The following is a 14,984-nucleotide window of genomic DNA, read 5'->3' on the forward strand; positions in this document are numbered from 1 at the left end:
TGCTCAGACAGAAGGAAAGACTCAAACATAGTGGCATTGGGGTTCCCCAAGACACAACCCACAGGGCACCCACCAGAGGAGTTCTGGTCGAGGAGCCCTGGCCCCTGTGCTCAGAGGACACTTTTTAGTCCCCAACTCTTAAATTTGAGAAGCCAACCAAGGACTGTGAATGAGTCAGCTAAAGAAAGAAGTTTCTAAAGTGAAAGCTCCAGATCAAACAAACACAGTAAACAGAGGCAGAAAGCACACACACATGTCAGCACACCCAGTGTCCACGGTCAGCTCTCAACCCTTCACCTCTGGCCGTTCTTGTAATCACTGTAGCTCTTGAGACAGATACCAGGCTGATTATTCTCGTTTTACAGATGAGGCATTTGAAGAATGATGAGGTTAAATAACTCTCCCAAAGTCACAAACTGAAGAAGTGGCAGAAGTGAGATTCAAACCGGGCCGTGTGGCTCTGTGCTTTCAACCACTACCTTTCAAAGCATCACCCCAGCCACCAACGGTCCATCGTTACAATTCTCGGTGGGAAAGAGAAGGCACTGAACTCCTCTTAAGAATAAGAAAGAACTGTAGCAAATTAAAAATGTGATAGATTAAAATGTGGTGCATTAAACTGATGCAGTCTCGCAGAAAGTAGAGCAAAAAGCAAAAGGGATGGAAAACAGAAAATGATAAGAAAATTGGAAGATTCATTCAGGAGGACCAATATCCAAATAAAAGAAAGTTCTAGCAGATTAGAGAAAACCAAAGAGCAAAAACCATGATAGAATTCCAGAAAATGTCCTAGAACTGAAAGACATAATTCCAGATGGAAGGATCTCATAAGAGCTCAGCATGACAGATGAAAAGAGGCCAGCACCAGGACAAGTGACCTGGAAGTCTCAGGGAACTGGGGACTAAAAGGATTCTATCAACTTTCAGGGAGAACAAAAACAGGCCACACCAAGAATCAAAAAACTGCAACCCTGGAAGCCAGGAGACAGTGGGGCACGGTTTTCAATAATTTGAAGGAAAATTATGTCCAACCTTGAATTTGATGCCCAGCTAATCTAGCAAATCAAGAATTAGAGGAGCAGAAACCCAATTTTCCCACATGCAAATTCTCAGAAAATTTACCCCTCTGATCACAACTCTTTCTCAGGAAGGATGTGCTCCTATAGTCAACGGGCAAAGCCTTAGAGGCAGACAGGAAATGGTAGATCTGACCCAGGACAGAAGGGAGCCACAGGCGATGGTGACGAGACCTCTGGTGACAGCCAGGTCCCAGGTGTGGGGGAAATGGGTCCAGACGGGGGACAGGTCAGAGGATCCTGAAGTGCTGAACAAGAGGAAACTGAAGGAATTTACCTACTGCATCCAAATGATGTGAGGGACTCGGAGAACACTAACCCAGTTTGAGGATAATTTAAACACATACGCCAACACCACCAGGCAACTCCAGGAAGTCCGAAAGCAGAGCAGGAACGGTGACTATAATTTACTTCACGACAAAGCTCTGAACTGCACCAGCCTAGTAGGATCACTGGTAACTTCACTTACCCATCTTACCAAAATGATGATGCCAATATATCAGAGAGTGAGGAAGACAGGGAAGATCTGTGGTTAAAAGAGGTAAAAAGGAGACCTACCTCCTTCATTTCCATAGTATGAAATCAGAGCCTGGAACCAAAATATCAAGACGAAGGAATACACGCATGTTATTTACAGATATGGAAGAAAAGAGCAAAACGATCAGCTGGGAGAATCTATGAGCGACTGCCTCTAGGATAAGTGACAACAAGGGACACCACCGGTTTTGCGTGTCAATCTTGGGGAACACTACAGTCTCAGATGCCTTGCAAAGGGAGAAGGATTAACAGACATGGATGAAGACGGGTGACATCACTGAATGTTCTCACAGCTAAGAGAAGTTGGCATTATCCCTCTTTCACCAAAAAGACAGTCAGGCCCAGACATCTACAGCTAGGCAATTTTAAAAGGTGGCTGAAGCCTAAACCTTAGTTTTGCCAGATCCCAGAATCCATACTTTCCTTCTGAGTCTTCATTCATATATTCAACCAATATGAACTGAGCATACACTGAGCCTGGGACAGAAGGCAAGGCCCTGGGATAGAGCAGTGAATGAGACAGGTCCCAGTGCTCGACCCACTGAGCCTTCTGGTCTACCAAGGCAAACCAACAGTCAACAAGCCACAACTAACAACAAATCCAAGCCTGGAAGTGCCCACCCTGGGTGGTTACAGTTTATCAAGGGTAATGCTCATCTGGTTCCTGGCCTTCTCCTCTGCCAGCCCACCATCAGTCCCACAGCATCATGGCACCTTGTCCTCCCCAACCCCCTGCACAGGTGAGTCATCACATGCCACATCCTTGCACTTGTCCACAACACTTCGGGAACTGAACAGGCCATCACCCAGGCCTGCCAATCTGCTGCCACCCAGGTCCAAGGCCTTCGGCTTCGATTTGGAAGGTATCACGTTTTGTTTTGTTTTAGATTAGAGTCAAGCTCAAAGGCCAGACCAGTTCTCCGAGGGAGAGCTCCACACACACAGTCCCTTGTGCAGATGGGCCTCGGCGGGCACTGATAGGCATGCAGTGCCAGTGTAAGGCTCAGACACCAGAGTGGGGAGGGTCAGTCACTCAGTCGTGTCTGACTCTTTGTGACCCCATGGACTGCAGCACACCAGGCTTCCCTGTCCTTTACTATCTCCCAGAGTTGACTTAAATTCATGTCACTAGCTGCAGGACGGGGCAAAGTAGCCAAACTTCACCGGGCCTCAGTGTCCACATCTGTAGAGTGGGGATACACCACCAACCTCAGAGGGTTCTGACTGTGCTTTATAATCTGCCGTGGCCACAATACAGCGCAGGGTGAGGCTGACAGGTTGATTTCCCATGGCTGCCTCTAGCCGCTTCAGCCATAATTCAAAGTTATAGGGATTTCATCTTGTCAACCTCTGAAAGGGGATCCTTGTCCCGGCTCTTCTCAGAGCTGCCCCTGGGAACCACTAGTCAGGAACCATCAGTTAGGAATTCAGACTTGACTTTGTCACAGTGTGAGGAGCCTGGTGTGTATGTGACTTACAAAACAGCTGAGTCACCGAGCCCACTCTAATAAGAAGCAGTACCCAAGGCTGGCTGATGGCTGGCCAAACAGCCTTTAGCCTGGCCGTTTTCTTCCTGGGTTCCAAATCAACTGCCCTCTCCACAGCCAGCCTTGACCCAGGGCTCACCAAGTCTTCCCCCTTCCGCCAAATCCAAGTCCCATCAGTCTTCCTTATTAACATCCCCTCCCCTCAACTTACTCCATCTGCCCAGACTTGGTTCTATTTCTTGGTTCTACCACTTACTAGCTCAGTAGACCTTGGCATTCATGATGTTCTTTCTCAGCCTTAGTTTGGGGGTGATAGCTAATAATGCCCATCACACGGGTTATTTGGAAGATGAGGTTCAGGGTCCAGCAAGGAGTCGACCCTCCATCCCCACACTCCCCATAATCACAACATCAAAGCCCCATGTATCCCTGACTTGACTGATTTTTATACAGCCTGTACTCTACATTATACATTTTTACAACATCGATGCCCGAAATCATCCTTAGTCACTCAAGCTGGGTCTCAGCTAAATCAGCCTGACAAGGACGGGAACAAGCTACAGCACAGGGGAGCCTTTGAGCTACACTGCCATCCTCATTGTCCTGCATGTTTGGGGAATTCCTGGAACATCCGATTGCAATTCCTCCTTGTTTTATAAACATAAGCAGGAATAGAAAAAAATAAAAGTGTCATTATCAGTGAGCACTACTGGTTTCATAAACTTAACTGTGGAGCCGATGGAACCAGAGCAAAGAAGGTTATGGGGTGACCTTCAAGTAAGCAGAGAGGGGAAGTTCAGGGACATAAATGAGATAACAGAAATACAGCATGATGTCATTCAACCATGCTTAAACAGTGAAGAGTGATTAGGGCTTTCCTTCCCTTCTCTGGGAATTTAGGTTCCTCATAATTGTATGTTTATGTTTGAACTTTTAAAGCTCGATGTAAAGTTGCCAAAAATCACGAACTGCATATAAGCCAATCCTCTAATGATGCTCTCAGGTTTTCTAAATAGACTTTGATATTTCCCATGAAATAGAAGAGTGTTTATTCAGAATATCCAAGACTTGACTCACTCGGGGTTATCAGCATTTCCGGAGTTTGTGTATCTCAACTCTAAAGGAACACAAGGATTAGAATGGAGACAGTATGGCTGTCAAAGCATGTTGAATCGCAGGGTCCACATAACCAGGGGGTACCTAGAGGCTGCTGTGACGTCACCCTCTTCCTACCTCACCACGCACGTTGCCAGGGCCACCCCGGAGCATCGTCCCCCGGTCATTCACAGCCCTGTGTGCATCTCGGATCGCACCACTACTGCACGCGGACCTCTGGGCAAAGAGTCTCTGTAGGCCTAGGCAGGCCCCCCTCTCCTGTCCCCTCAAGTCCTGCCCTGCTGCCCTTGGCCAGGCAGCCTGCCCACCAGATTCCACAGCCGAGGGGGGCCAGCCTTGTGACTAGAGCCCAGGCCTCTGCGCTCCTGACTCAGGCTCAGCACCACCACCCTGGGTGTCCATCACACTCCCCTGGAAATGAAAGGGTATTCCAGGTGTGCACATGTTCCCCAGGAGTGTCTCTTCCAGGAAAGAGGAGAAGGCTTGATAAGCCACCTGTAGTTCATTCATGTGTGAGTTTCCTGTTGCTGCTGTGACCAAATACCATATACACGGAGGATTAAAACAACACAATTGTATTATCTGAAAGTTCCAGAAGTCAGGGGTCCGCAACGGGTGTGACAGACTAACATCAAAGTTGTCAGCAGGACTGTGTTCCTCCTGGAGACCCTAGAGGAGAATCCTTTTCTTTCTCGCTCCAGCTGCCAGAGGCTGCCTGCACTCCATGGCTCATGGCTCCTTCCAGCAATGGCATCATTATAGCCTCTGCTTCCATCCACACATCTCCTCTCCAACCCTCCTGCTTCCCTCTTACAAGCATGCTTTTGATTAGGGGGACCCAGCCAGGTAACCCGTGATCATCCCAAGAGCCTGTACTTAATCATATCTTCAAAGTCCCTTTTACCAAGTAAGGGAACACAGTCCCTGGTTCTGGCAACATGTTGGGGGCCATCATGCAGCCTATAGCATTGCGGCAAACAGTTCTGCAGCTGAGAGCTGGCAGCCCAAAGATGCATGCGCTCCTCTGGGGACCTACTCAGGGCTGGTGGCCGGGAGTCCAGGGGAGGTGGCTGTGAATTCCTCCCCAGGCGGGCGCAGGCAGGGTGCTGCCCTAGATATAGCCACGGCCATTCTCTGCAGAAGGAGACGTGCAAACCAAGGTACAGGGATGAGAAAGGAGAAATAGGACCCAGCTATTCTGGATGCAGCTGCTTGATTCCATCAAACACAGAAGTGAGGGTGCCCAGAGGACACGGCAGGGTTTCTGCCAGAGGGCAAAAAGTTTTGGTAGAGGACTGACTTGGCGAGAGAGACAGACAAGACAGAGAGAACCAGACCTCCGGATCGCAGGGCTGAAGTGGGACCAAGCAAGAAGCAAGAAAACAGTGGTCCTGGCAACTGACAAGGAAGATGTTTGCAAAAGCAGGCAAGAGAGGCAAACAAAGGCGTAGACAAGAGAGGTGTTTGAGGGTCAGGACTGACAGCTGCGGGAGGTGAGAGAGGGCCCTATCTGAGAGCCCAGTCATTTCACCACCAAACTGTCAGGTCACCTCCACGCCCCCTCCCCACCCCCTGCCCCAGTTCCCAGCAAGAAGGCCACAGAACGCTGCTTTTTAAGTATGTCATACCGTAGAAGATTAAAAATAGTTTAAAAGAGATATCAAAAGGGATATAAATACTGCAAAGGCTCCTGCCTACATGGAGTGCACCCCCCTAGGAGGGGTAAGCGGGGTGGGGCATGACATCATTGAGCCCTAATGCCTTCCACTTAAACCCCCCCAAGTTCTGCAGGAGCAGAAGGTCTCATTGGTTGACACCAGAACGATTCCAAAGCCTCTACAAAATTCCCTAATCCCTCCCTGGCTTTTCCTGGTCCTCAGAGCTCTGGACTATAACCTCCAAGCAGGAGTGGATCCTGGTGCTCAGGAAGGGCAAGCAGAATGCAGCTGAATGGGCCACCTCTGGGGTCCACCCCCTACACTGCAACCCCCCCCCCCCCCAACCCTGCCTGCAACCCCACCAGAGAGTCCTCTCCCACCCCCACCACATTCCCCTACCCCGTAGTCCCACACTGTCTGCCTCTGGGACCACAGATATTTTCAGGCCCACATCCTCAAGGCTGGATCAGGCTTCCCCTGGCCCTTTACTCCTGGTAGCACCCACCTTAGCATCCTCAGTCCTAAAGTGCTCATCTTAGCCTCAAGATGCCCTTGTCCATGGTGTCCTGAGTATCCATCCATCCCTGCATCCCAGTTCCCACATTCCAGGGCAGACTCAACAATGATTATTTGAACAAACGGCTGGGCTTCCAGGGGGAAGTCCATTACTAAAGCGGGCACAGAACCCACCCCAGGCATGTGTCAACCTTCTGCGAATAAGGCTGGGCTGCGTACATGCAACAACCCTTCACAAGCATCTCTGACTTGTCATGTGACCTGGGTCTAGGTTGAGAAAACAAAAGGACCCTACCACCCCACAGGAAGCTCCCTGGATTCCCACACTCCGAAGGGGCCAGAGAGCAACCATTTGGGGTTTGTGGGTCTCTGCTGCCACAGCTTCTCAGTTGTCCCTGTGGTATACTTGAATGGGCAGAGCTGTGTTCCAATAAAACTTGATTCCCCCCAAACAGGCAGCAGGCTGGATCCAGCCTTCAGACCATAGTTCACTAATCCCTGCCCTGATATGAAAAAAAAAAAAAAAAATAATGAAAGAAAAGCAGACAGACTACTCAGGGAAAAACTGTGAAAGATCCTTTAAAACCACCCTTTGTGATTTTTGACGCTGCCTCTAATTCCTTCTGTGACTGAGGCAATCCACCTCTGTTTAAAAAATTAAGAGCTGCAGGGACAGGGTGGGGGGAGTAGGCAAAGGTTTCTAATGGTTCAACCACTCACTACAAAGACAATTACTTTCTTCTTCTCTCTTCCCCTCTGAGGCAGGGCAGGCGTGACCTCTGACTGGTCAGACAGGACTCTGCCCACTGTCTCAGCTGTTTCGGTCAAAAATTAAATGTCAGAGTGTTCCCTGGCTCCGGGAGGGCAGTTAATGTCACCTGGGCCTCTTGGGCAAAGGGCTGGCTCCCCAGAGCACTGGATCTGCTCAGAAGCCTCCCCCACACCTTGGAACTGCTCTGATGCAGTCAAGGCCAATCACTAACAAGGGATTCTGCGAGAAAGCTCTTCTGGGGTCGCCATCTGGATGGAGGGCTTCCGTCTCACTGCGGACCCGCCCTTTCAGTGACGGGCTTCTGCTCCACATGGTCTGGAACATTCCTTAGTACAAATGCCCATGTGTAGGGCAGGGACCATGCGTGAGCCGGTCCCTGAACCTCCCCAGGGTCAACCTTCAATTCTGCCCAGCTAATTCAGAGTATGTGTCCCAGACCTTTCCTGGGCTCTTCCTAAGAACCATGATTAAGCAGCCCAAGAATAAACCAAGAAGGCACCTCATTTACCCACGTGTGTGTTTCTAACAGAGCTCATGACCTGTGACCTCTTCTACACAGGACCCTAAATGGGAGTGAGTCTCCCGCTCCTGACAGTGAGAAGAATTCAGGAACGCAGCCAGCTGTGCTCAGCGGTGCCAAGAGCTTCAGGATGGCCGCCCACCCATGTGTGCCACGGGCTGGAACCAGGATGGCTTTACGTGGGGATGCTCTGTCCAGGGGGCTTCCCTGGGGGCTCAGCAGCAAAGAACCCGCCTGCAGTGCAGGAGGCACAGGAGACTTGGGTGCAATTTCTGGGTGGGGAAGATCTCCTGGAGGAGAGCATGGCAACCCACTCCAGTACTCTTGCCTGGAGAATTGAGTCATGGCTGAAGCAACTTGGCATGTACACCCACTCTGTCCAGGGCCCGCCCCTCCCTGCGCCACCTTTGGGGCCCCATGTGAGCCCCTGAGAGTCCTACCCTCTCCTTCGGCAGATGAGGAGACTAAGGCACAGGGAGGGGAAAGAGATTTCCCAGGATCCCACAGCAAGCGAGCGGGCAAAGCCAGGACCCAGACCCGGGCCTGCAGCTGCCCTGGGCTTCCCCAGTTGCACACCTGCTCCACCTGGAAAGGCTGTTCGAGAAGAATCCGCACCCGGAGGGAGGCAGGCAGCTGGGGCTGGAACACAGCCTTTCGTGGACAAAATCCAGAGTTAACTCAAAGCCGGTGGCATGACTCCAGCTGGGGGGCTGAAAGCCATGTTCTACATACTGACTCATCCTTTAGAACCAAGCACACAGCCCCGGGGGCAGAGCCTTAATGGGCAGCAAGTTTCTGAAGGATGCGAAGCATCTGAATTTGATTTACTTGGTGGTTTTTTTGTAGAAAAACCTCCAGCATGCTTGCTGCACCCTCTGAGAGCTGAGGAAGGCAGAAGCAGGAGAGATTCCCTGACTGTAATTTGGCTTCTCTGGGTGCTGACCAGCTTGGGCCATGGCGTTATTTCCTGATCCCATGGCTGTCTGCGCAAGAGGTCTTTGCTGTTCAGTAGCTCAGTCATGTCCGACTCTCTGCTACCCCATGGACTGCAGCACACCAGGCTTTTCTGTTCTTCACTGTCTCCCAGAGCTGGCTCAAACTCATGTCCATGGAATCGATGATGCCATCCAACCATCTCGTTCTCTGTCGTCCCCTTCTCCTCCTGCCCTTGAGAGGGTGCCAGGTGCGAGGAGCGGGAGGGGAGGCTGATGAGGCATCCTGAACCAGACCCCACAGGGCCTCGTCCACCAGGGAAGGGACTTGGACTTAACCTTGTAAACCAGCGCAGCCTGACCTTTTCCACACCCCAGCACTCATGGATAAGGATGCTTATCCTAGGGTGGATGGGAGCTGCCCTGCGCCCTCAAGTTGGCCGTGGAGACCCGCGGAAGGCATTAGCAGGGACGTGTGTTGGTGGCCAGGTGGTGGGTGACTTGGAGGAGGTCACTATGGAGTCTGGGCTGGTGTGAGGAGGGCCTGGGCATGGGCCAACAGGAGGAGAGGAGGAAGCAGGTATAAAGGCCAGGGCCGATCTTCCTGAGCACACAGGCACAGTCCTGCCCCTGAGCCTGCCTTCAGGCAATCCTGGGCCACTTTCCTGCCTTCCGTGTTGCGTAACACAATGGAATTCGTGCCATCAAGTTACTGCTCTGCCCTCAAGGTCTGGGTTCTCAGGTGGCACTAGTGGTAAAGAACTCACTTGCCAATACAGGAGACTTAAGAGACGTGGGTTCAGTCTCTGGGTCGGAAAGATTGCCTGGAGGAGGGCCTGGCAACCCACTGCAGTACTCTTGCCTGAAGAATCCCATGGACAGAGGAGCCTGGCGGGCTACAGTCCATAGGGTTGCAAAGAGTCAGACACGAATGAAACGACTTAGCACACACACTCAAGGTCTGGTTTCAGTGTCGACTCCCCCCAGAGGCCCTCCCGGCTCCCCACCCTGAGGCTACCAGCTCCTTCACCCAGGCGGCCCTTGCCCAAGGTTTACAGAGCCACTGAGATGGGAAACGTGGCTTAGTCTGACCTGCATTCAGATCTCAGCCCCACTTACGAGCCCATGAGCTTGGAGGCAAGTCATTCTAGCTTTCCACTTCCCAAACAGCCTCCAAGGCTTGTGGAAAGAGTTCTAAAGAGCGGTTTGTGCCTTGCCTGGCAAGCAGGCTGCTCAAAGTTGAGTGAACTGTCACCACCTCTGTTTGGCAATCAATCCAAGGGTCCCGAGACACAGTTTGTTTTGCTAACCCTGGGTGATACTGCTCTCCGATAAATCCTGGCTGAGAGAGACACTGAAGCAAAGCCGGGGATGCTGCTTAGGGAACCCCAGTTAGCAGGGCCCAGTTGGCAGTGCTGGACACCCCTACCTAGTAGGCTCCCCTAGAGATGCAGTGAGGAAAGCTTACATATGCCCGCTGCTGCACAGCGTACATGCTCAGCCGTGCCCGACTCTTTGCAACCCCATGGACTGTAGCCCGCCAGACTGCTCTGTCCATGGGATTTTTCCAGGCAAGGATACTGGAGTCGGTTGCCATTTCCTACTCCAGCAGATCTTCCCAATCCAGGGATGGAATCCACAACTCTCACATCTCCTGCACTGGCAGGCGGATTCTTCATCTCTGCGCCCCCTAGGAAGCCCAGCCCTAGCTAACTCCATCCACCTCCAACTCTGGGTGCCAGGTCTTAGCCAGGTCGCTCAGGAACAATGAGGTCAAGCTTCACAGCATTAGACCCAACAGGCGCCCATGCAACAGGAGACGGTCCCGCACTGAACGGATGACTTTGCTGCCAAAAGCAGAAAACTGGAGTCCCAGTCTGGCTGAGCGCCATGATGGTGTTACGCTCCTTCAAAGCAGGGACAGGAACCAACTCCGCGCTCCCTGGAGTCTGCATGACGTGATCCTCTTGGCACATGTTTGCTAAACTCAACAGGAAAAGGGCTGTGAATCTTGGGGGTGGTGGAGGCTCCCTATATAAACGGGGGCATCTTCCAAATCCTGGCCTGACACCAGCCTTGGACCAACAGTCAGGGGACCTCAGAACTGGTCCAGCATTCAGCTGGACCCTGAGGCTAAGTCCAAAAGCGGGGCAGTCAGGGCAGCCTTGTCATTGGAAAGGCACCCAGCCCATGGCTGCCCGAAGCTGGGCTGAGAATTAAGGTGCAGACCTGAACCGGCCGCCTCCAACCTCCACTCCACCCCACGCGGCTCCTGGGAACTGGGGGCCACCAGGTGGCAGCTACCCACATCCTGCAATTCCATGTTCTCCTCTCTGAAAAGGTCAACAGCTTGGGCCGCCCCCGCTTCCTTGCGATGGACCCTGTGGGGGTGACACCGGCAGCTTCTCGCCCAGATGGACCTCTGCGCTCTCGGCCAGAGAGTTCTTCATTTTGCAGACACTTTTAGGAGCCCATGGATGCGAGCACATCGAAAGGACTTCATGTGTCAGGTACAGGGAGTCATCACAGCCCTCCTGAGAGAGGCCATGCTTCCTGCCCTGCTCACCCTAACCTCCAGAGACAGGTCAGCAAGTCTTCATTCCAGCATTCCAGGGGGGATGGTCTGGTGACATTACAATCATATTTGCATGGATTCCAGAATTCCACAGTTTGAGGACATAGAGAAAAGCTTGTTGGAGGCTGAGGATCCGCCTCAGTCCCTGTGATGCAGATCTGTGAAATGCCACTGTACCTGGCATCCCATCACCACAACAACCGCTGCCCACCTGTGCTCAAACGAGGCACAGAATTTGGAAGACAACCCTTCTGCCTAGACTCCTGCCTCTCTGGACTAGTACCAAGTTCAGATGATCGAGGCCCCCACCTACGGCCTACATGTCACCCAGACACGTCCAGGGCCGGCCGACACCCACCAGCTGGTTTGGGCAGATGCTCTAAGCACGGTGAAGGCTGCCTTCCAGACCTGCCCCTTTGGCTGGACTTCCTGAGCACCAGAGAGACGAGGAGAGAAAACAGCCGTTTAGCATCCTCAAGAGATAGGGATGCCAAGAGAAAGATGGAGAGAGACAAGACAGATTCCTGTCCCCACTTCCTCTCCCAGCCTCTTCTCAGCGATGCTGGGCAGGGCTGGGCAGAGCTGCACAACTATAGGCCAGCAACTCCACAGCGGCCCCCAGGACTGACAGCTCCAGCCCTCCAGGACAGCCTGAACTGCAAACAACCCAAAGGTGCCTCACTGAAGAACACATCAACAAACTGTGGTACATCCATATAGTGGATGAGTCCTTGGCAAAAACAAGGAAGTACGTTCTGCCTGATCTCGGGCTAGGAGGGCGACTGACACAGCGAGATGCTGGGCACTGGGGACCTTTAGCAGGTAATGAAAGGGTTCCCCAGCTGCGTTGTTAGGATGTTTGCAAAACCCTGCAGATTTACTAAAAATCACTGACTTATAAACTTAGTTTGAATTTTATGATATGTAAATCATACTTCAATGAAGTAGTTTTTTAAAAAACTTTAAGAAAGGAACTACTGATACAAGCAAGAAAGTGATACAAGTACCAATATAATGTGGAACAAAAAAAAAGGCCATTTCAAAAGAGTACATACACTGTACTATTCAATTTTGTAAGAAATTCTAGAGGCAAAACTATAGCAATAAAGATTAAAATAGTAGTTGCTTTATTGAGGTGGGGGTGGTGGGAAGGGAGACAAAACATCCATCTGAGTACTAGAAAATTTCTACACCATGATCTTAGTAATGGTTACACGTGTGTATCCACTCATAAAAATATGTTGGGCTTGTCCTTGAGATTAATGCATATTTTATATATACATAATAAACATAAATAACACACACAACATTAAAAGTTTGTTTTTTTAAAACAGCAAAGCCCACTGATGCTCAAACTGTAATTGGCAATTCAGTAGAAGTGAGGGCAGTTCACTGGGAACTGACAGAGAAGAGTCCACTCAGTGAGCTCCTACTCAACCCTCAAGATCCATTTCAAATTGCCCCCATTCAGCAAAGCCCTCTCTCACCGTTCCCAGTGTAACTAGCTGCTCATATTGTTGAACATCCCTTCACAAGTTGATATCCTTCACATTGACAGTTGAGGAGTGCAGGGAACTGTTGCACCAAGATTTGGTTAGTATGTGCTTATTAAACATCCACTGATTGCCTCACACACACACACCCCCGACAGCCCAAACTAGATGCCATCTCAGCAAAAGATACTAACGCCCATCCCCAAAACAGGATGTCTGTTCTCAGGCAACAGGACCCAGATGTGAGACTTATCGAAAAAGATGATTTTCAATATCTCCAGCTCAATCCTCCTTGTTTTACACCAATCACAGCCGAAAAGGTTCAGGGGAGCCCAGAACAAACTCGATTTCCAGTGTCCAGTGCACAGGGCTCCCTTCCTCCCCACTTCAAGTCACCTCTGCCTACACTGTCCCTGCCCAACCTAGGGGTGGAGCAGACCATGTGGGCTCCCAGGAAATATTCTACTAGGTGTAATGTTTAATTAAACTTGACTGCCTGGTCACCCCTTTCAAGACTGCACCCTGCCCACTTGGAATGAGAGGGGGGACCCACCACCCCACCCCATTACCTCTCTGTCCAGGCCTCCCAGCTCTCTCTGAGTCACCCCCTAACCATGGAATCTCTAGAAATCCAAGCCTGAAGAGGAAGCTGCTAAACTTCCTTGCCAGGGTCTATATGAGTGAAGAGAGCCCAGAGGTGAAACTTGGTCCAATTCTGCAGAGTTCATATATGAAAAGAGATAGGCTGGAAGTACACCTCCACAAAAAGCAGCTTTCTTTGGATGTGTGGTGCATGAATGGGTTACCAGGAGGAGACTGTGGGTGAAGTTTTTCCTTTAAATATGTTTGTGCTTTCTAAGTTTCCACAATGGACAGACTCCTCGGGAAGATAAAGGCTCTTCATCTGTGGCGGGAGACGCCCCCCCCCACCCCCCACCCCCAGCCCAGGTCAGACTTGCTGGCTCCCAAGCTTCTCTTTCACCTTGTCCCAAGATACACACAGGTCCCAGCGTCCCGCGCCGCGGGCGGGCCTCTCGCCCTTATCCCACCCCCCGCCACAGCTCCCTGAACAAAGCGGTATCTTGACCCCACGGATCCGCGCCTCTGACCTCCTTCTCCTCGGCCACAGCGAGGCGCCGCCCCCCATTCAATTCCCCTAGCCCTGGAGGTACTTACGAACTGTGTTCGAACACACACACACACACACACACACACACGCAAACGCACTTTCTCCTCCCCTCCCTGACCTGGGCCACCACCCCCAAGAGCCCAAGTACAAACTTCTCCAAACTCGCAGCTGTGGCTGGAGGGGGAGTCGTGACGTCTCCTCCACAAAGCAAATGGGATGCCCCCCACCACACACACACACACACACACACACACACACACACGTGTGCCACCCCACTCCCGGGTCCCTGTTCATCTGGCCCGGGGGCGGCAATGCCCGGGTTTGAGGGCCGGTGTCTCGCCGCCATACCCCCGCCCCCCGCCAGGGCCCCCAGTAAGTGACAGGACGGAGACAGGACCGGGCTGGGGGCGGCGCGGGTCGGAGCTCGGTCGGTGGGGGTGGGGAGCGGCTCCTGGGGCTCCGGGCTCCCCCAGATCGGCGCCCCTCTCCGGGGAGGCGGGGGCGCGTTACCTTGCAGGTTCTGGACTCGGATGTCGCTGATCTGTCCGATGAGCTCCTCGCGCTGGAACCAGTCCCATTCCTGCGCAGCCATGAAGCGCGGGCGGGAGGGCCGGGGCGCCGGGGCCGGGCGCGGGCGGCGGGCGCGGAGAGCCGGGCGGGCGGGCGTGCGAGCGGCACGCACCCGGCGAGGGCGCCGCGGAGCCGGAGGAGCGCGGGCGCGGGCGGGGCGCGGGCGGGGCGCGGGCGGGGCGGGCCGCCCCCGCCGCGGGCGGGCAGCGGGCGGGCGCGGGGCGGCGGGTGCGGGGCGCCGGGCTAGCGCTCACTCCCCCATCCGGGGGCGGGGGCCCGGGGGGCCGAGGGGCGGGGCGGGGCGGGGCGGGGAGGGAGGCTGGACTCCGGCCGGTTTCTTTTTTTTTTTTTTTCCGGGGTGTTTGTGGCTGGGATTGTGTGGTTGCAAAAGGGTTGGTGATGAGGCGCGGGGTCCCGGCCCCCAGATTGTGATGTTTCAGGGGGCGGCGAGTCGCGTGACGCCACCCCGCGGGTTCCTGGTACGCCCTCCACCCTGACTCCCAGCGCCTCCCCCCACCCCGCTCCCGTCCCACCTAGGACCCTGACAGGCACACCCTTGTATCCCAGGCCCCCTGCCCCCGCTCAGTTCGGGGAGGCAGCCCC

At 52.9% G+C, this 14,984-nt stretch overlaps 1 protein-coding gene across 1 annotated transcript in view; it reads right to left on the reverse strand.

Moving 5' to 3' along the window:
• Positions 1-14,403, reverse strand: part of CLMN (calmin) — a 115,369-nt gene extending 100,966 nt beyond the window's left edge. The window contains exon 1 of the mRNA XM_052659892.1: positions 14,322-14,403. Within this exon, the coding sequence (XP_052515852.1) occupies positions 14,322-14,403 (82 nt within the window). The remainder of the gene's footprint in view (positions 1-14,321) is intronic.
• Positions 14,404-14,984: the final 581 nt, after the last annotated feature.

This window comes from Budorcas taxicolor, chromosome 21 (genome assembly GCF_023091745.1).
Source record: "Budorcas taxicolor isolate Tak-1 chromosome 21, Takin1.1, whole genome shotgun sequence".
Lineage (NCBI taxonomy): Eukaryota > Metazoa > Chordata > Mammalia > Artiodactyla > Bovidae > Budorcas > Budorcas taxicolor.